Source organism: Balaenoptera acutorostrata, chromosome 2, assembly GCF_949987535.1.
Source record: "Balaenoptera acutorostrata chromosome 2, mBalAcu1.1, whole genome shotgun sequence".
NCBI classification, from domain to species: Eukaryota; Metazoa; Chordata; class Mammalia; order Artiodactyla; family Balaenopteridae; genus Balaenoptera; species Balaenoptera acutorostrata.
The window spans coordinates 80,659,697-80,682,407 of record NC_080065.1 but is presented as its reverse complement, the minus strand read 5'-3'; the positions used below and the strand labels follow the sequence as shown (position 1 = coordinate 80,682,407).

Below are 22,711 nucleotides of genomic sequence, written 5' to 3'. Positions count from 1 at the left end.
AAAAATTAAAGGATAAATTATACAGTAAGTAAAGTCTTAGAGATAGTATATGTGTTTTCTTTTATACTGTGATATAATTCACAAAAAATAGAGTGTAAAAATCTTGTACTCATTACATATGTATATACCTTTTTAACCACGACCTGTATCAAGATATAGAACATTTTCTGCAGCCTAGCTGCCTTCCCCATGCTCTCCCTTTGTGATCGCCCCCTACGTCCAGAAGAAAAGGGGAAACACTATTCTGACTTCTATCACTTCTATCTAATTTTGCCTGTTTTTGAACTTGATATAAATGGAGTATCACTTTGTATCTGGTTTCACTCAACATCATGTCAGTGAAATTCATTTAGTTGTTTCATTTAGTTGAAATTCATGTAGCCATAGTTTTTTTTCATTTATTTTTATGAATATACTGTAAATTATCCCTTTTACTGTTTGGATTACAGTTGACCCTTGAACATAATGGGTTTGAACTGCACGACTGCATGGGTCAACTTATAAATTGATAGTTTTCAATAGTCCATGGTTGATTCAATCCTCGGAACCATGGATACGGAGGTTGACTATAAGTTACATCCGTGTTGTTCAAGGGTCAACTGTGTTTCCAGGTTTTGGCTATTATGATTAATGGTGCTGTGTCCATTCTGGGATATGCCTTTTGTTGGGTGATAGAGTTTGTGTATATTGACTTTAGTAGATCCTGTCAAATGGTTTTTTTAAATGGTTGTCCAGTTTATGTTCCCACCAGCAAATTATGAGCATTCCAATTGCTGATATTGCTAGATGGTGGTTATTGTTTTCCCTTTCCAAAGGATATGTAGGTAATAGTGTCTTGTGGTGGTTTTAACTTGAACTTACCTGATGACAAATGCTGTTGAGCCACTTTTCATATGCTTATCGGATCTTTGGATTTCCTCTTTTTAAAGTACCTTTTCTTTACTGTAGTTTTTCATATGCTGTTTTCTTACTGAATTGTTGGAATCATATTTTCTGGATACAGGCACATTTTTGTATATCTGTATTGCAAATATTTTCTCACATCTGCACCTTGGCTTAACATTTTCTTAATATTATTTTTTGATGAGTAGTTCTTAATCTTAATGAAGTCTAATTTATCATTTTAATGGCTAATGCATTATTGAGGTGTTCTACTCAAGAACTCTTACTCCAAGTTCATGAAGATATTTTTCTGTTTTCCTTTAGAAACTGTTGTTTTACCTTTCACATGTAGGTCTATGATCCATCCTGGATTAATTTTTGTGAGTGTTGCAGGGTCAAGGTTCATTTTTTTCCATATGGATGTGTAATTGTCCCAGTACCATCCTTTGAAAAGACCATTATGTCCCCACTAAATTGTAGTGATGCTTTTGTCATAAATCAGGTGCCTGGGTCTTTTAGGGCTCCCTATTCTTTTCCTTCTTTTTCATTGTTCTATTTGTTTATTCTTGCTTATAGCTTTATAATTAGTTTTGATATGTGGAGGTAATATTAAGACCTCCAACTTTCTTGTTTTCCTTCAAGTGTGTCTCAATCACTTTAGGTGTTTTGCAGTTACATGTAAATTGTCAATTACCCTTACTCTCCCTGCCAAACAAAAGTCCTACAGAGATCTTAATTGGAATTACATGAATCTATAGTTTAGTTTGGGGAGAATTGACAAAGTATTACTATTGAGTTTCTCTATCCATAAATGTGTTATAGTCCTCCTTGTTTAAGCTCTGAATTTCTCTCAGCAGTGTTTTAAAATTTTTGCAATAGAGGTCTTTTACATTTTTGTGTTAAATTTATTTACAGGTAGTTGATTTTTTTTGTTGTTCCATTGCAAGTGGTATTTTTTTCTGTATGTTGGTGTCAAACATTTAGAAATACTGTTGATTTTTATATACTGACCTTCCAGAAACCTTGCTAAATTCACTTATTCTTTTGAAATGGTTTTGGGTTTTCTGTATACACAATTACGTCCTTTGCAAATAATGAAGTTTTACTTTTTCTTTCTAATATTTTTATGTTAAATTTTTTTCTTGCCTTATTGCACTATTTATAGAGCCTCGATTACAGTGTTAAGCAGAGTGGTGATAAGGGAACATTCTTGTCTTATTCTCTACCTCAGATAGAAAACATTTGTAATTTCATAATTATAATTTTTGCTTTATGTTTTTGTAGGTATTTATCAGATTCTAAAATGGCTGTCCAATTTTTGTTTCAGATTAAGGAAATCCTTTTCTCTTCTGAGTTTGTCAAGAGAGATTTGTTTTTTATCATGAATGAGTGGATTTGGGGTGGGGCCATCTATGAGAATGCTTCTTTTTCTTTATTCTGTTAATGCGGTAGATTGCGTTGATTTTCATATGTTAAATGTTACATCTGTAATGTATAAAAAATCATATTGCATTTTGATTTTGTTCCTGACTTGCCATCTTGGGAGACTTTTTAAGGCTTTAGACTGGATGTGGCTGTTCCTAATAGAATGGGCAAGATGGCTACCCCTTTTTTGACCTGTGATTTTTGTTTTGGAGGCACAAAATTGATCAATAATTAAGTTAAAAATTTAGCTTCATCAAAGTTTATTGAACTTGTTGGAAGTAGACTGTGTACAAAACTAAAATCTTTTGGGTTCTTTTCTCTTGCTCTTCCTTAGTGGCTGGCACACATATATCAGTCCCAAGGAATGATGGGTGCTGCAGAGATGTGTTATAGGAAGAGTCTACAAGTAGCATCCCAACAGGGCAGCTGGAGTGGGAAACTCTCAAGCCTGTTGAGACTAGCACTGCTTGCATTAGAAGTCTGCATGGTAAGATCATGTTATAATTATGATGTGAAAAATTGATTCTTTTATTTTTCTTTAAGATAAAAGCTTTTTACATAGTGATATTCCATTGAGTTCCTATAGTTTCATCACCTTCTAGTGTGGTCTCCTCATAGACTTTGTATTTGGGCTTTTTGATGGACATAAGAGTAACATAACATAAACCTGTAGACTCTAGCAGGACACTGTCAGTGTTTAGGGGGAAAAAACAAAGATTGCAATTTTAAAAGTTGAATTATGGCAGAATATACATTTTTGTTTCTTGGTGATTTAGGTTAGAATTAACCCAGCTACTCATCAGTGACAAAGATACCAATAATTAACATTTTAGTCATTTCTTAGTTCAATTTGACATTCTGTAAGAGGGATTTCCAGTAATTTTTGACTTGATATGTTTTCTGATACCAAGGTAGGTATATTAATCTAGAAGTCTTATATACTTGTGTGGAAAACTTTTCAAGATAAATATTTAAATGGATGCATGGAGGAGCAAACTCCAGAACAGTGTGTATGATATGCTATTTGAGTGTATATATGTGTGGTATGTATTTTTAAGAATATTTATCTCTACATCGTGTGTGTGTGTGTGTGTGTGTGTGTGTGTGTGTGTGTGTACATGTGTGCACGCTAATAGGCACATGGAAAAATACAAAAAGATACAAAGGAAATTTAATGGCAGTTATTTTGGAGGATAGTACTAGGGGTCTTTAAGGGATAGTGGAGGAGAATTTTTCATTTTATATCCTTTGATAGTGTTGGAATTTTTTATCATATGCATGTTATTTCTGTAATTAAAAGATAAAATGTCATTTTTTGTTTTGAAAGAAATTTCCTAGACAGGCCTGAATTAACTCATGCTTTTGCCATAGTAGTCCATTGCCAATGTTATTTACTTGCTTTAACTAGACATTTTGCCAAAGAAATATAAGAATTAGGAAATTTATTCCTCTTTGGTGCTATTACTGTGGAGCACGTTTCAGAGCTCCTTAGGTTGGGGCTATGTTTTGTTCATCTTTGCGTCTTTGCTTTACCACTCTGCCTTATATATAGGAGCTCCTCCACCAATGGTTTTTGAATGACTGGACTAATAGTAATGGTAGTCAAATTTGAGGTGATTTGGCTGGAAAGAAATGGTGGTTAATGGTAATTCTAGATCACCAAACATTTTGTTTTGTTTGTCCCATACTTACAGTTAACAAAAGTCTTTGTGACATTGGCAGTCGGTGGGCTATGGAAGCCACATGTAGCACCTATAAATGCTCTTGAATATGTGAACTGGAGAAGTCAATACCCTTTTAGTCTAACTTATTATTTGTTAGTTAATAAATATTATTAGTGATGTGGTTTTTTGTTTGTTTGTTCTTCATGCTGGGAAATTAAATCTGCCCTGAAATAAAATAAAAATAGCAATAATAATAGCAAACATACAGAACACTTAGCCTGTGCTAGGTTCTGTTACAGTGCTTTATACATATTAACTTCATTAATATTCATAAGAACCCTATTTTACAGATGGGGAAATTAGCTTACAATTTAGTAATACCCAGGTATACCTGCCCCCATTGCCCCACCACTACTACCACCACAAAAGTGTTTTCTATAGGAGCCTTGGTTCTGGTTCTACCAGTTACAACCTGTGAAAACTTCAGCCAATTAAGCTGTCTAGAGCTCCCCCAACCTTTTTTGGTAATAGTGGAGGTAGTAATACCTACTTTGCCTAGGTATTAGGAATATCAAATGAAGTTAACATTTACAAATGCCTTTGTAAACTTTAAAGCACCATCCACATCTAATTTGCTTGCTATAAGATTTGATACCCAGCAATTATTATAAGGAGATGTCATTTCTCTGGTAAAGAGCTGGCAGTGTGCAGAGGATGGGTATATTAAAATTAGACTGTTTTAAGAGAAGCTATTGTATGTGTAATAATATATGAAAAGGCTATTAAACTTAAAGTTTCCCCTGAGATATTAAATATCAGATGCCAAAGAGAAATATCAGACCAAGATACAGATTTCTGAAGTGGGTAGAAGAGTAACCTATAAGGAAGCTATAAAAGGATTAGAAGAGCAGAGTTGGAGGATTGTGAAGAAATCTCTCTGGAGAAAGCTGTTGCCTCCCCCGTCGTCCCCCTGGCACTTTTCCACACACAGGTGCCCACAGACAAGGAAGGGAGTCTCGCTGCCAGAGAGAGCGAGGCTTTGATGTGTGACCTCTGAGGTCCTGGAGGCACACGTCTAGAAGCACATGGACAGGTATCTGACACATGCCTCGGAAGCTGTGGCTCTCCACCTGCTGGGAAGAGAGTTGCTCATGTTTTGGAAAGTGACTGCATGCTTCTGGGAGAGAGTGGTCAGCAGTGGGTGGATCCCAAAAGTAGGTAGGAATGTACGCTTGGGTACAAGATGCCCTCCATCTTGTGAAGGAGAGTTGCTGCAGCGTGGGGTCAGCAGTGCTCCTAGAGCTTGTTAGGGCCAGGAATGAGTGATGCCAGCTGAGATAGTGGACTGCCATGGGAATTATCTTAGATCCTGACATGTAGAGCCACCTAGAGTGATGGGATCTAGCAGAAAGGAAGCTAAAGGTTTCCAGATTGCCACAGCATGTGAGGAGAGTAAGTGGAATAGTTCATTCACCCAGGTTAGTGGGACTGCAGCTGAGCAGGACTGCAGCTGAGCAGGACTGCTTCGTCGGTGTGCATCCTATCCTGTGCACCTGCATAGGCCTCCACACTGGGTTTAACGCTCTGCAGCCGCCATCTTGAAATTCTTAATCATTTTGTAACAAAGGGCCCTGCATGTTTTTGTTTTTGTTCTTGTTTTTTGGCATTGAGCCCCACAGATTTCATAGCTGGTCCTGCAGTAAGAGACTATGCATAAAGTTGAGAGTCTCTGATAAATCTAGCGAAGTCTGGATGAGAAAAAGATCTTTAAATATCTGTCAGGCCTAAAGAGCATCGTCTTATGATGGTACCAGTCAAACTTCTGATATTTCAGTTGGTTCCTGAAACTACAGTTAGTAAGAAAAGGTGGGAGTGTTGGGCGGAGGAACAAGCCATGTGCTGCTCCCTGTAAGCATACCCTAGCTGGGAGCTGAGGAGATGGGAGTGGGGTGCAAATATTACCTTTGAATGAAGATTGAAGTATTGAAAAGAGAACATTCTAATTAAGACCGTGTTTGTGAATGGATGTCAGAGTCATGGGACCTACTGTAACTTACATCCTTATTATATGAGGAAAATATAATATATTAAATTAAATAATAATATATTAAATATAATAAATTTTAAAAACAATGGGAGACAAAAGTGTATTTTGTATACACTTTTAAGTGTATTCTAATAAGTGTATTCTAATCACATTGTTTAGTATACCAGTTACATATAGAAACTATTATAATATATGTGGGCTAACTTTACAGAATACTTTATATGAATTCTTGGAATTTAAAGAGTGCATTATAAAAGCAACCAGTGAGAGTTTTGTGTTATTGGTTTTTAAAAATATATTAGGAGTAATTTTATTAGTATGGGCTTTACCTTACATTCTTTTCCAGATGTACCCAAGGTGCCATTGCTCCCGTCTTTATGAAGGGTGCCTCATAATCTCTGGTCTCTGTTTTCATATTCATTATCCCTATGGCTTCCTCTTCCTTGATTACACAAATTACTATTGCCTGTGCTGAACTCAGAGTTTATTGCTCTAACATTTAAAAAAATAATTTAGTGTTTGAAAGGGACTGTGTATTCACTCATTATATTGACTTTATTAAAATGTGTATTCTAGATACCTGTAATTATGAATTCTTGGTTACAATTTGAGGTTTTCAATGAAAGATTTTAAATACATTTTTTTCCTTATGTAATTCACTAGAGTGTTAACCATTTTATTTGCAGTTACTGTTTCTTTGGAACTACTTATCTATGTTATTTCTGAGTCAGTACATACTATAACAAACTGAAGTTTGCAACCTAAGTGATGTATAGATACCTTAACATTTTCCCCATAAAGTGAAATTCTTAAAAAGTTTTTCAGAATTGATGACTTTGATTTAATTTATCTCTGATCTGCTTTGCACCTTTTTTCCTGTATTGGGATTTTATTAACATATTTCATTTCAGTCTTTCTTCTCTCCTTAGATAATTTTTGAAATGTGGAACTTATACACTACCAGTTAAAGAATCATGTTAAATTGAGTTTTGTATATTTGGTAGACCAGAGGCTTAGTAATTGATAGATTTCATTCACCCATGTAATAGAATAGTGCATTTTCTTTTAGCAAATATTTTAGTGTTTTTAAAGTAATATCTCCTTTTTGAAACCTTCCTTAATCCCTGTCAGCCTTGTTTTGTAGTTCCATAAGGGCAGGAATCAGATTTTAATCATTTTGTAGAATTTTGCTCCCTGTAGCATTTACATGGCAACTTAGACAAGTAGGCACTCAACAAATAAGAGCTGATTACATTTTTTAAAGTAAACATGTCAGAACTTCCCTGGTGGCACAGTGGTTAAGAATCCACCTGCCAATGCAGGGGACATGGGTTCGATCCCTGCTTCGGAAAGATCCCACATGCTGAGGAGCAACTAAGCCTGTGCGCCACAACTACTGAGCCTGCGAGCCACAACTACTGAGCCTGCGAGCCACAACTACTGAGTCTGTGTGCCACAACTACTGAAGCCCGTGCACCTAGAGCCTGTGCTCTGCAACAAGAGAAGTCACCGCAATGAGAAGCCCACGCACCACAACAAAGAGTAGCCCCTGCTTGCTGCAACTAGAGAAAACCCGCATGCAGCAATAAAGACCAAATGCAGCCAAAAATAAATAAATAAATTTATTAAAAAAATAAAATAAACGTGTCAAATGTTTAATGATTTAATATTTGTCTTTTATTTTTATAGGCTAATATTTCCAGTGATCACTGGCCATCCTTGGTTCAAGAAGCTACAACTGAGGCCTTGAAACTTTGCTTTTGTCCACTGGCTGTCCTTATACAAGCTTTGCTACAATTCAAACGCAAAATGGGAGCAAGGTATGAAGAATCTTCGTTCATTTTTTTCTTCAAAGTGTTTCTTCACTTTTAATCCTTCTACGAAACAAAGGTTTAGAATTAGTTTAACAAACTTTGATGTTATTCATATATATGTTTCTACTTTGGAAAGGCTGGTTCTAGTAACCCAGTAAGGAAGAAAATAAAGTCTTACTTAAAAAAAGTAATTTGGTACCCAGATACAGAATATGAGAGATTTGCATGACAGCATTTTGATTGAAGAAGGCCTTGGAATTTTTGCTCTTCACTGTTTTAGGATGAGCCAACAATGTAAATGTGGATTCTAGAAACAAACAAAACCCAAAAGGCTCAAGTTGAAGGCTAGATTGACATAAATTCCTGCAAGGCAATAAGCTATGAAAAAAAGTAATAAATATTAAAAAGGCAGAGATATTATAAATAATGTGGTTTTTATATCTAGAAAATCTTTAAGCTTCACAGATTTAAATATAAAAATTTAAAGTTATAAAATTTAAGTTTAAATTTTAGCAGTCTTTATTGGAAGCGGAGATGAGGTCAGAAATAAATTTGAAGAAAATTACTTAAAGGTTATATGGATGAAAAAACAGGCAAGAATATTTTTAAATTCTGAGAATATTTAGCTCTAATGGATATCACACATAATACAAAGCATAAGTGAAACAATGGTTTAGGAGCATATATCACTGGAACAGAATAAGAATTGTAGACATAGAGCTTAACACATATAAATGTGTGGCAAAGGTCACATCAATACCACGAAATAGGAGTGAAGGAAGAGATAAGACCTATGACTAATTAGCAATTCCAGCATCATTTACTGATATTTATTTATTTTTGCCACTTCTTATATGACTAATTTCACCAAGAAATGTTTTAGGCTATAATGTGAACTTCCTAATGAACTCTTTCTGCCGAAGCTCAGTATACATGACTTAGAGAGCCTTAACCCCCATTTGCCTGTAATCTCTGTTAGCACCTCCCATAATTTTTATCACCACCCAAAATCAGCTCAAATAAACATGCCACCTAAGAAAAAGCAGTGTGCTTTACCATGTGATTGCTATGTAAAAGCATCTTCAGGGCATGTTCTTCTTTAGCTCCTACTTCAAACCAGTTGCTACTTACAAAGTCTTCCTATTCAGCAGTTCTGAAGTTACCACAATTTGTGTTGTTTCCACCCATACAGAAGTCTTTGGAGCCATAGATGTTAGTAAATTTGGAAAGAAAAAATTAGAACATAACTGTAAATCAGCCTGTTATTACATAGGTTCATATATTGTACACGTTCTTAAAAATATATACTAAAAGCCTGAAACTATACACTTAGCCTCTAGTGTAGATGTTAAATATTTCTTCTTGTTCCACTCTATATTATCTTTGCATTATTTATTTTCTGTCTACCTTCAAGAGGGATTAGAAGTAGAGCAGTCAGAAGTGCTCATGAAATAGGGGTCATTTTCCCATTCTATTTGGAAAGAACCTTAATTTACTTATCTGCAAAATGAGAATAATAGCAGCAACCTACCTTATAAGGTTGTGAATGTTAAATGTGACCATATGAGTAAAACACTTGGCATACTACGTAGCACATAATAAATACTTAGTAAATGTTAACCATTATTACTACCTTTTTCATTACATGGATGAAAAAATTCATGAAGTAATCAGCACGTTGTCTGCAAAAGAATGAGAAAGATAATGTGTGTTTGAGACTAGTATATGAAATATCATATATTAATTTATATGCTTTGGACTGAAAGTAAATATCTTTTTCCCAGAGAGACGCGGCGACTTTTAGAGAGAGTGGTGTATCAGCCTGGGTATCCCAAATCTATTGTTTCAACAGCACGTTGGTACCTTCTGAGACACTTACATGCCAAAAATGACTACGAGCTCATCGATGTAAGGCATTGATTTTATTAAAGATATTCATCTTGGACCTTTGTTGGATGAGGGCTGAGGGTTGCTATCCTGTGCATTGTAGGATGTCTAATAGCATCCCTAACCACTCTAACCACTAGATGCCAGTAGCATTGTCCTCCTCCCTCCACCCAGCTTATAACAACTGAAAATGTCTTCTAGACATTGCCAAATAATATCTGAGGTGTAATCACCCCTGGTTGAGAACCACCGATTTAACCTGTAGGAAGTATATTCTCCTGATGTGCTATGTAGCATAAGAAAAGACAGATGAAGGCTCTGGGTTCTGGTTGTAGTATTTCTTATGACCATTGCAGTGGAGGCAAATAGGTCGATAGGATAGGTTTAGAAGTAGCAGAAATTAATGGGATGTTCATATTATCTTTGGAAAAATTATTTTACTTCTTATTGTCTTTTCTGTAAAATTCATATGACAATTTCTACTCCACTTCTCATGGGATGGCTCTGGTTTCTAAACATATAAACATGTACAGTTGACTCTTGAAGAATGCAGGTTTAAATAAATGGTGTGGGTCCCCTTACACTTGGATTTTTTTTTATAGTAAATACTACAGTACTACACGATCTTTGATTAGTTGAATCCATGGATACCAAGGAACTGCCTATATGGGTGGCTGACTATAAGTTATATGTGGATTTTTAAGCATATAGAGGGTCTTCATCCCTAATCCACACGTTGTTCAAGGGTCAAATGTATGTGTGTGTGTGTATTCTTTTTAAAAAGGTAGAGTCTGTATGACATGTACTGGGTTAAAATTCTTATAACTTCAGCCAAGAGTTTTAAAAACACAATGAAAATTAATGAGAATCCTTTTTTAAACACCCCCAGCCTTGGGAGATGGAGATAAGTGTCTCCCTCCAGAGCAAGGAATAGGCATGTTTAGTGCCAATTATAAAAGATTCAAGTCTCCTAGGCACCTAGGCTTAAATCTAAGATTCCCCTCTTGTCAACCAACTGTGTATGTGGGAAACCATATGCATCTATCCATGTCACCCCTTTGAGACTTAGATAGGAGGGGAACAGATGCAAATATGTTGATATTCATGTCGTTTGCTACACCATGAATGATAAAGACATTTGTCTCTGACCCAGGTGTCCCATCATGAAACTGTGACAGGCTAACTTGTTAGCTTGCAGATAGAGCAACATCTCGGACCCTTCACAGTGTTTGAAAATGAACAACCAAAAAATGTTTCAGTAGTCAAATGATCAACTAAAATTAAAGCTTCTAGTTTGTGGAATTGATGAAAATTACAGAAAGGTTCTTAATAGAGCTTAGAACCCAAGCCTTGATCCTAAGCTGTGGTTTTAAAGGAGAGCAATGTCATTTGAACAATTCTATGCATAAAATGGTCTTTTGGGGTAAGGGTTTAGAGGTGACAGTATTGTAAACAAAGCCTCCAAACAAAACCTTTAACTTTATGCAGTGCTGGCAGTGGTCACAATCAAAATGTTGACATCCGTACTGTTGAGCATTTGAGTAAATTGTGCTTATCTCTGATGTTAGCTTTGTTTGAACAGTTTATTTCAGCAAAAATGACAGAAAGTTTGCACATAGTCACTTTTTCTTGTGTAGTTTGATATTGCCTGCTGCCCTTTGGCTTACTCGGCTTCTATGACTCTAAATACAGGTATTGTTAGTAAAGAAAATACTAACATTTCCTGTATGTAATTTCCCACAGGTGCTGGTAAACAATGCCAAAACTCATGGAGATACAAGAGCACTGGAACTGAATCAGAAATTGTCCTCACAATAACAATGCTTTATTTTATAGTAAGCAAGCAAAGAAAAAGCTATTAGAGAGAATGAAACAAAGAATCAAGACTTTTCCCCAAAGCAACATTTAAAAAAACTATAGTTGTAATCATCCATTCCTTTTTTAAATCTGAAGATGTTTAAGTTCTTAAGCTAGGGGTATAATTTTCCATAAACTCTTAATATAACTTTAATTTGAAAAATATCTTTGATTTTGAGAAGTCTATAATGAAAGGAAAAACCATGGTTCCCTTAGTTGTTCATTAGTTATTTGTAAATCATTATTTTCTCTATCTTGCATGGTTCACCATTGGACTGTTTTTTGGTAATCCCTTACAATAAAGCCTTAATAGCCATTTGCTAAATAATATGCAAAAGGAGATTAGCACAATGCAGAATTTTATTTATTAAACAACAAATTCAAAGATTTAATTCCTTCTGTGAATTCCTGAGTTCAGCAGACCAACTCATCTAAAATCCAGATAATCTTACAATCTGTTTTACTAGTGGTTCATCTTGGATTCTGTTGAAGAAGCGTAATATAAATGTTAGGTGAATCTTAGACTGCTAATGGATATGTTTATATAAATCAAAACACTCAGGTGTAAAGCTGCATTTAAAACGTTAATGAAAAATTTTGGAAAATAATGCTGACAATATTTAACTGATCATGCATTTCCTTCAATCATGATGAAAAGATGAACTTCCTTAAATAAAAAAAAAAGAAATGGCTGTCTTGTTTTCTTTATAGTATCGATATCAGATATAATTTCAGAATTTCAGATTTTAAGACATGAAAGCACATTTTCCTATTTTATTTTATTTTTTCAAAAAGCCCTTTATGGAGTGTTTTAATTTCATTCTTTTACATGTAGCTGTGCAGTTTTCCCAGCACCACTTATTGAAGAGGCTGTCTTTTCTCCATTGTATATTCTTGCCTTCTTTATCAAAGATAAGGTGACCATATGTGTATGGGTTTATCTCTGGGCTTTCTATCCTGTTCCACTGATCTATATTTGTTTTCGTGGCAGTACCATACTGTCTTGATTACTGTAGCTTTGTAGTATAGTCTGAAGTCAGGGAGCCTGATTCTTCCAGCTCCGTTTTTCTTTCTCAAGATTGCTTTGTCTATTCGGGGTCGTTTGTGTTTCTATACAAATTGTGAAATTTTTTGTTCTAGTTCTGTGAAAAATGCCATTGGTAGTTTGATAGGGATTGCACTGAATCTGTAGATTGCTTTGGGTAGTAGAGTCATTTTCACAATGTTGATTCTTCCAATCCAAGAACATGGTATATCTCTCCATCTGTTTGTATCATCTTTAATTTCTTTCATCAGTGTCTTATAATTTTCTGCATACATGTCTTTTGTCTCCTTAGGTAGGTTTATTCCTAGGTATTTTATTATTTTTGTTGCAGTGGTAAATGGGAGTGTTTTCTTAATTTCACTTTCAGATTTTTCATCATTAGTGTATAGGAATGCAAGGGATTTCTGTGCATTAATTTTGTATCCTGCTATTTTACCAAATTCATTGATTAGCTCTAGGAGTTTTCTGGTAGCATCTTTAGGTTTCTCTATGTATAGTATCATGTCATCTGGAAACAGTGACAGCTTTACTTCTTTTCTGATTTCGATTCCTTTTATTTCTTTTTCTTCTCTGACTGCTGTGGCTAAGACTTCCAAAACTATGTTGAATAATAGTGGTGAGAGTGGGCAACCTTGTCTTGTTCCTGATCTTAGTGGAAATGGTTTCAGTTTTTCACCATTGAGGACGATGTTGGCTGGGGGTTTGTCATATATGGCCTTTATCATGTTGAGGTGAGTTCCCTCTATGCCTACTTTCTGGAGGGTTTTTTTATCATAAATGGGTGTTGAATTTTGTCAAAAGCTTTCTCTGCATCTATTGAGATGATCATATGGTTTTTCTCCTTCAATTTGTTAATATGGTGTATCACATTGACTGATTTGCGTATATTGAAGAATCCTTGCATTCCTGGGGTAAACCCCACTTGATCATGGTGTATGACCCTTTTAATGTGCTGTTGAATTCTGTTTGCTAGTATTTTGTTGAGGATTTTTGCATCTATGTTCATCAGTGATATTGGCCTGTAGTTTTCTTTCTTTGTGACATCTTGGTCTGGTTTTGGTATCAGGGTGATGGTGGCCTCATAGAATGAGTTTGGGAGTGTTCTGCCCTCTGCTATATTTTGGAAGAGTTTGAGAAGGATAGGTGTTAGCTCTTCTCTAAATGTTTGAGAGAATTCACCTGTGAAACCATCTGGTCCTGGGCTTTTGTTTGTTGGAAGATTTTTAATCACAGTTTCAATTTCAGTGCTTGTGATTGGTCTGTTCATATTTTCTATTTCTTCCTGGTTCAGTCTTGGCAGGTTGTGCATTTCTAAGAATCTGTCCATTTCTTCCAGGTTGTCCATTTTATTGGCATATAGTTGCATGTAGTAATCTCTCATTATCCTTTGTATTTCTGCAGTGTCAGTTGTTACTTCTCCTTTTTCATTTCTAATTCTATTGATTTGAGTCTTCTCCCTTTTTTTCTGATGAGTCTGGCTAATGGTTTATGAATTTTGTTTATCTTCTCAAAGAACCAGCTTTTAGTTCTATTGATCTTTGCTATTGTTTCCTTCATTTCTTTTTCATTTATTTCTGATCTGATCTTTATGATTTCTTTCCTTCTGCTAACTTTGGGGTTTTTTTGTTCTTTCTCTAATTGCTTTAGGTGTAAGGTTAGGTTGTTTATTTGAGATGTTTCTTGTTTCTTAAGGTAGGATTGTATTGCTATAAACTTCCCTCTTAGGACTGCTTTTGCTGCATCCCATAGGTTTTGGGTCGTGTTTTCATTGTCATTTGTTTCTAGGTATTTTTTGATTTCCTCTTTGATTTCTTCAGTGATCTCTTGGTTATTAAGTAGTGTATTGTTTAGGCTCCATGTGTTTTTATTTTTTACAGATTTTTTCCTGTAATTGATATCTAGTCTCATAGCATTGTGGTCAGAAAAGATACTGGATACGATTTCAATTTTCTTAAATTTACCAAGGCTTTATTTGTGACCCAAGATATGATCTGTCCTGGAGAATGTTCCATGAGCACTTGAGACGAAAGTGTATTCTGTTGTTTTTGGATGGAATGTCCTATAAATATCAATTAAGTCCATCTTGTTTAGTGTATCATTTAAAGCTTGTGTTTCCTTATTTATTTTCATTTTGGATGATGTGTCCACTCCCTAACACCATACACAAAAGTAAACTCAAAATGGATTAAAGACCTAAATGTAAGGCCTGACACTATAAAACTCTTAGAGGAAAACATAGAACACCCTATGACATAAATCACAGCAAGATCCTTTTTGACCCAACTCCTAGAGAAATGGAAATAAAAACAAAAATAAACGGGACCTAGTGAAACGTAAAAGCTTTTGCACAGCAAAGGAAACCATAAACAAGACGAAAAGACAACCCTCAGAATGGGAGACAATATTTGCAAATGAAGCAACTGACAAAGGATTAATTTCCAAAATATACAAGCAGCTTATGCAGCTCAATATCAAGAAAACAAACAACCCAATCCAAAAATGGGCAGAAGACCTAAACAGTTCTCCAAAGAAGATATACAGATTGCCAACAAACACATGAAAGAATGCTCAACATCACTAATCATTAGAGAAATGCAAAACAAAAACCGCAATGAGGTATCATCTCACACTGGTCAGAATGGCCATCATCAAAAAATCTACAAGCAATAAATGCTGGAGATGGTGTGGAGAAAAGGGAACCCTCTTGCGCTGTTGGTGGGAATGTAAATTGATACAGCCACTATGGAGAACAGTATGGAAGTTCCTAAAAAAACTAAAAATAGAACTACCATACGACCCAGCAATACCACTATTGGGCATATACCTGAGAAAACCATAATTCAAAAAGAGTCATGTACCACAATGTTCATTGCAGCTCTATTTACAATAGCCAGGACATGGAAGCAACCTAAGTGTCCATCAACAGATGAATGGATAAGGAATATGTGACACATATATACAATGGAATATTACTCAGCCATAAAAAGAAACAAAATTGAGTTATTTGTAGTGAGGTGGGTGGACCTACAGTCTGTCATACAGAGTGAAGTAAGTCAGAAAGAGAAAAACAAATACCGTATGCTAACACATATATATGGAATCTTAAAAAAAAGAAAATAATAGGTCATGAAAAACCTAGGGGCAGGACAGGAATAAAGACGCAGATGTAGAGAATGGGCTTGAGGACACGGGGAGGGGGAAGGGTAAGCTGGGACGAAGTGAGAGAGTGGCATGGACTTATATATACTATCAAATGTAAAATAGCTAGTGGGAAGCAACCGCATAGCACAGGGAGATCAGCTCGGTGCTCTGTGACCACCTAGAGGGGTGGGATAGGGAAGGTGGGAGGGAGACGCAAGAGGAGGAGATATGGGGATATATGTATATGTATAACCGATTCACTGTTATAAAGCAGAAACTAACACACCATTGTAAAGCAATTATACTCCAATAAAGATGTAAAAAAAAAAAACCCTTTATGTTAATTTGAGGAAACTATATGTCACTTTGGATTTGTGTTTTTAAAATGTTTCAGACATTTGCATATTTATTGTATGAAAATGGGTGGTATAATTTATGTAGTTTTTCTAAACCAGCAGCTTCACAGTGTTACTTTGTGAGATGATACAAATTGATAATATTCTGTAATTAAATTTTACTCCACAGGTTAATCTATTGAACTGTTATTGAACTAAATGTGGTGAATTGAATCCCACTTCACCACATTTGGCTGAATATTATCATTTGGCTGAATATTATCATCATTGAGACCTATACATTCTGAATCTTTAAGGTTGGGGGCTAGGACTCTGCATTTTAAAGGCATGCCTGAGAAATTCTAATATTGGGCCATTCACGTTTGTGAACCACTGGATTAATCCAATGATGATTCTGCCCTTTACTTCTTTCTTTAATAAGATCAAGCACTTGCCGTTCTCTGCCCGTTTCTTGCTGTCCTCACAACTGTCAACCTGATTCAGTGCTTTTAACAGCCTAGTCCACAGACTTAGCAGAGCTGCCGTAAAAAGGCTGCCTGTGCAGTCCTGGGGCCCTTGCCCTCCTGCTTCCTCAAGAGGGCACGTCAGCCTTTACCTCCAGAATGGGCTGCATCCGTCTGCTTACACGTTTAGGAGTCAGTTCTTGTTCCCCATTTGCTTTCTGGGCTGTCACCTTGCTTCACAAGGTCACTTTCACCTACAGTGTGGACTTGGCTAGCCTTTGCTCCAAGCCTATAATCAAGGAGTAACCTTTTGACTCCATTGCCTAGTTCTGGCCTCCAGGAACCTCAGATCCAGGTTTTCTAGAAAGGAAGATTGGAAAATACCTTAGTTAATACTATCTCAGGAACTTCTTTTTTGCATAGATGTACATACATCCTCTCTTTTGTTTGTTGCCTTCTCTTCAAATTGCTCCCTAATTACTGTGATCCTCAAATCATTCCTAACCATGTAATTTATACAGAGCTGACTTTGTGCCAGACCTGTGCTAAGTGTTTTAAACGTTGTCATTTAATTGCAGTTAGTAAAGGAGAGTGGTGCTAAACAGCATGCTTAAAGCAGAGAAAATTTGAGGTGAATCAGTGTTACCAGATTCTAAGAACTTTAAAAGAGGCTGAAATTTCAGAGTTTATACATAAGTTTAATTAGATTACATTAAAAATTATTTCCTGACATGCCAATATTTAGCATTCATATTAAGTATTTCATTATTTTCATTATTTCTTTGAGAATTATAGTGCATTTTCTGCCAATTTTTATTTACCTTTGCTATTATTGATTATTGTTAATTGATTAATTATTATTGATTAGATGTTTATAGGCTAGCTTGGCATCTGATGGTCATTTCCTATGGGAGGAATACATTTTAGCTTATGAGTAAACATTTGGAACGCGGTCTGTTTGTTTGGGATCACTTGTCATATTTCTTGAAGTGTCCCTTGCATTAATTTCTGGTCAGGATTTTAAAAATAACCTTAGTTTAAAGGCTATGCTCTTTTTTCACTTTACGAAATGAGTTGACAAACTTCTTTTAATTTGGGACTCTACACAAAACAGGATTGGACAGAAATACTCAGCTTGTACATTAAGGGAATTAAAAGATGTGGTTATTTAAACCAGTATGAAACATTAGTTAGGTAAATGTTGAATGTTAAGTAATATATGAATATGAAAAGATACGTATTTGGTTGCTCCACAGAAAATTTGATATCTGCTTTGGGGAAATTTTATAGGAACACAAAAATGAAGCATATTTTTTGTACGAGTCAGTGTGTCTTGCAGATTCATTTCAATTTTTTGCATTAAAAAATGTGGAAACTTTGTTTTGGCCAAGTTGACCCTTGTCTCTGGACAGGTCTTCCTTTTTCCCACTTTAGTCTTAACGGATAGAAAACTTCTCAGGCTCCCATACTGCTTGTTATAAGGCATAGCACTCATCTGCTGGTTATAAACTGACCTTCAATTTGCAGTAGAGGTTTTTTGTTTTGCCTTTGTTTTTTTTTTTTTTACTTCAGAAAGATACATTTATGTATCAGATACAAGTATAGTGATCTTTCCATGTATATGTTTATATATATTTATTTTAAGACTTTTTCTACAGATAATGTAAAAAGTCAGAAATTTTACCTTGTTTAGAGTATATCATTTTTGGTTTAGAAAATATAGTCACTTAAGATCTATTGCACCTAAAGACCACTCACAGTGTCTAGCTGTCCCCGTACTATCTAATAAAGGGTTTTTCCTTTCTTTGGCTGATTCGGAACTTTTTGAATAGCAGTATGTATTTTAAATTCTGATTTACCTAAACAAATACCTTACACAACTATAATTTTTTAAATAAATGCTAAATTATCTTTAGATCTCACAATGTTTTGAAGTAAGAAATTTAAGAATAGTATCTCTTTAACAAACAGTGTTATGAAATATTTGAAATATTTTTTTCTTGTATTTTGAACTTAGAATTCAAATACCTATTTGTTTTAGTGAAGGGAAATGATGCCAGGAGAAGGATAATTAAAATTGGAGTATCCATTGAAAAAAGCATTGGGTTGCATATAACATGACTGGACTGTTGAAATAATTGGTATGTCATGATCTTGCATGAGTTTGAATCAGTAAAAAAGTTCATTTGGGCTTCATGCTTTACCACATGCTTTCCCTGTATATAATACCTATGATAAAAACATATTTAAGTTATATTTATTCTGGAAAGAAGATGGGTATTGAAAAAATACTTATCTTGTTATTTCTGCTTGTGGTAGGCAGAATAATTGTCCCCTAAGGTGTCCATGTTCCAACCCCTGGAATTTGTGAATACGTGGCAAAAGGGACTATGCAGATGTGATTTAGGGTTTGGACCTTGAGATGGGGAGATTATCCTGGATTATCTGGGTGAACCCAGTTTAATCACAAGAGTTCTTAAAAGTGGAGAGCCTGTCAGAGAGAGCGACATGACAGCGGGAGGTTGGAGAGATTCTACCTTGCTGGCTGTGAAGATGGAGGAAGGGGGCCACCAACCATGTTAATAAGAGCAGCCTCTAGAAATTGGAAAAAGCAAGAGACTTTCTCCTTTGGAGTTCCCAGAAAGGAATGCAGCCGGGCTGATGCTGTGATTGTAGCCTGGTGAGAATCATATTGGACCTCTGACTTGCAGAACTGTGAGATAATAAATTTATGTTGTTTTTAAGCCACTAGGTTTGTGGTAATTTATTAGGGCAGCAGTAGAAAATTAGTACATTGCTCATTGTGTAAACTGTTAAAAGGAATACACATACTTTGAATTTCAATTTCACCAGATAACTGGAATTGAGGATCATCATCTAAATTGTTGCCAAAAAAGGGGTCATCAGATAAAGATAATGAGTTATTAAAAACGGTTACTGTGACAATATAAGTGTCAAAAGTACTTGACTGTTAGGAATATGTGGCTGTTCATTTCTGTAATAGTGTCTGAAATATTCTCACTCGACATTCTACTTAACAGCACAGTGTCACCAAATTAGCTGATTAAGTATTATACTTCTAATTCTCTTTAAAAGAAAATGCACTGGATTACACTCACAAAACCTAAGTGATGTATTTCAAACTGAGTTTCAATATTGAATGGGGATGTGACTGGATAAGTCTTATCTCTTGGCGTTTAGTTTTTAATGTGAATGTGTAAAATCAGGGCCTTGAGCTAGATTTCTAATGGATTTCTATTGCTCTAAGGCCACCAAAGTTTTCCAAGTCCAAAGTGAGCTAAAGCAAAACACTGAAATAAACTTGGTGCAGCACCTGCAAAGCATCAACTCTGATTTTCAGTGAACAGCGGTGCACACCCCCTTCTCTCACCAGTGCTTATAAACCTGCTTAGGGTAGAAACCCTTTTCAAAGAGACCTCACTGTAGAAAGGTGGGTAATCAGTTCTAGGTACTAAGACCTTGAGAAGGAAAATAGGCCTATGCTTTGAGAGTAATTTAATGGAATTAAATTCTGAATCATCCTATGAATGATTGAATGGAATTACGTGTGCCTGCTACCTGCGAAATAGGTTATACTTCATTCAGAAGGCCCACCCATGAAGTAGAATATGCATGCTGTTGGATTATCTGACTCCCAGATGGCTTAAATAACTTGAGTTTCTAAGACTCTGCCTTTTTAATGCCATTTCCTTCCCTTTGATAGTATAAAGTACGGTCATTGCTTAATCTCTATGGAGAAAAAAATGCTGTAAAGTTTAGTATCAGGCGATCAGGAGTTATTTTGGAAAACCACCATATTCTGGTTTAAAAGTTCTAATCTTAATTGTTCTGTCCAATTTAATAGCTCAAGAAAGGGAAAATAGTGTACAAATAGTTTTTATGTAAAGAATATTTGCTGGCTTCAGAAGTTTGGAAATTAGCCTAGAAAGAAATCAGGTGGTGTGGAAAAAAGACAACTGCAGGTTCTATCTTGGCTGACTGAGTTATATGGGGGTCTTTTTGCCTATGTGCATTCCTGGCAGTGTTAATTTCTCTTATGTTTGAGACACAAGTGTCTTTGGGCATAAGAGAAAAGCCAAATGGAACAGAAGTTTGTGTGGAAAGAAGGAGATTAGAGAGAAAAAGCACTGCTGAGAAGGCAAATTTATATTGTCATAAGCAGCTTCAGTAAGGTAGAAATAAACATATTTTAAAATTGCCTGAGGTCAGCCCTAGAGTGCCTCAGAACAAGTGCTCTGTATATTGTTGGATGGCTTTTCTGTCAAAGAACTAGGTTCAGAATAAATTATTAACTCACTAGACCCAAATTTAGACAGTGGTGAATACCTAAGAACACTGGGAAATATGTAGGCAGCATTAAGCTTTTGTGCACATCAAGTAGCATCTAAGAAAGCCCAAGTAAGATCTAGCATTGCGGAAGATCTGGTACTGTACCAACTGCTTCAGCAGAGGAGCTTCTTATGCTTATGAGGTAGTAGTCTCTACCGCCCAGGGCCTCAGCAGCCAGGGACTTAGAGGCAGGAGTAGAGTGAATGCCTACTATGTGCCAAGCTCTTTACCTGTCACCTCATTTTATTCTCACATAATGTTTTACAGTAGATATTATCCCCGTTTTACAGAGAGAGAGCACAGGCGAACTCAGATTCACTCTTCTAAAATTGTCTGTTTTCTTAGGCAAACAGTTTGGCCCCCAAGATCATTTTCAATATTATTGTCAAATTTTGTTAATTGCTGTCACCTCAAAGAAATGTAAATGAGTCAAGGTATGTGTCTTTGTGACTGACTCAGTTATCCTTCCAAGGTGTATTCTGATGCTACCATTTACCTGGTACCACTATCTTCCACAATTCTAGGAAGAACCTTAGGAGGAAGGGAACCTCTTCCAAAGGACTAACTGCAAATTTATTTTTTCTCCAGCTTTACATGCAAATTTAAACCTATCCAGTCATAAGGAATACTCCACTCTTGTTAGATTTTGAACTTCATAGAAATTGAGGCCCACAGTGAACTAATTGTTTCAATTAGTCTTTGATAACATCACAAGTGCCAGCTTTTGGTTTTCTTTGACTTTTCTAACCTCTCTTCCATCAACTTTCTTTTGGCCCTCCTATGTCTTAGGTACCTAGCACTTTCTTGGCTTTGAAAAACCTTGCTCTCCGTAGTTATCAACCAATCCTTGCAGAGGAGGTATCCATAAAATCTCATGGGTGTGTGTTTGTTCTTTTTAGGGTTTTTTGTTGCTGTTGTGAATATGTAAAAGCCTTTAAGTGCTAAGCAATGGAATTTGAGCATAAAGACTATGTAGGTTCCTTGGTTTGGGAGTGGTTTGGGGTTGCAGGAGTAGGTTTTATCCAGCATCATTCCCATGCTTCCATGTAGGCCCTGTGCACTTGAAGTCCATCCCTGAATGTTTCCCTTGTGAATGTAATACATAACTTTTTTTGGAGAAGCATCTGGTAGTTGGATACTAATGACTTTGACCTGACAGTTATAGCTCTTGGGTTTGCTTTTTTTTTTTTTTTTTTTAATTTTATTTTATTTTATTTATTTATTTATGGCTGTGTTGGGTCTTTGTTTCTGTGCAAGGGCTTTGTCTAGTTGCGGCAAGTGGGGGGGTCACTCTTCATCGCGGTGCGCGGGCCTCTCACTATCGCGGCCTCTCTTGTTGCGGAGCACAGGCTCCAGATGCGCAGGCTCAGTAATTGTGGCTCACGGGCCCAGTTGCTCCGCGGCATGTGGGATCTTCCCAGACCAGGGCTCGAACCCGTGTCCCCTGCATTGGCAGGCAGATTCTCAACCACTGCGCCACCAGGGAAGCCCTTGGGTTTGCTTTTGATGGCCAGAACTTATGGAGGAGTTATGCTTCACTGCACATTGGCACCAGCACCTTGCCCACCTCCAGTCAAAGTCCATAATGTTTATGTAGCTGTTAGCCTCCCTCCCCGGAGACAATAAGAAGTGCTTTTAAAGTAGAAGAACTGGCTTTTTTCTGGGGCAACCTTCAAGATGGCGGAGGAGTAAGACGTGGAGACCAACTTCCTCCCCACAAATACATCAGAAATACATCTACATGTGGAACAGCTCCTACAGAACACCTACTGAACGCTGGCAGAAGACCTCAGACCTCCC

At 36.2% G+C, this 22,711-nt stretch overlaps 1 protein-coding gene across 7 annotated transcripts in view; it reads left to right on the top strand.

Annotated features, from left to right (window-relative positions):
• SKIC3 (SKI3 subunit of superkiller complex) overlaps positions 1–12,268 on the top strand; it is a 144,852-nt gene extending 132,584 nt beyond the window's left edge. For all 7 annotated transcript variants that reach the window (XM_007197454.2, XM_007197457.2, XM_007197453.2 and 4 more), the window contains 4 exons: positions 2,642–2,794; positions 7,708–7,838; positions 9,617–9,740; positions 11,463–12,268. In XM_007197454.2, the coding sequence (XP_007197516.2) occupies positions 2,642–2,794; positions 7,708–7,838; positions 9,617–9,740; positions 11,463–11,537 (483 nt within the window). In that variant the 3' untranslated portion in view covers positions 11,538–12,268. The remainder of the gene's footprint in view (positions 1–2,641; positions 2,795–7,707; positions 7,839–9,616; positions 9,741–11,462) is intronic.
• The last annotated feature ends 10,443 nt before the right edge of the window (positions 12,269–22,711 follow it).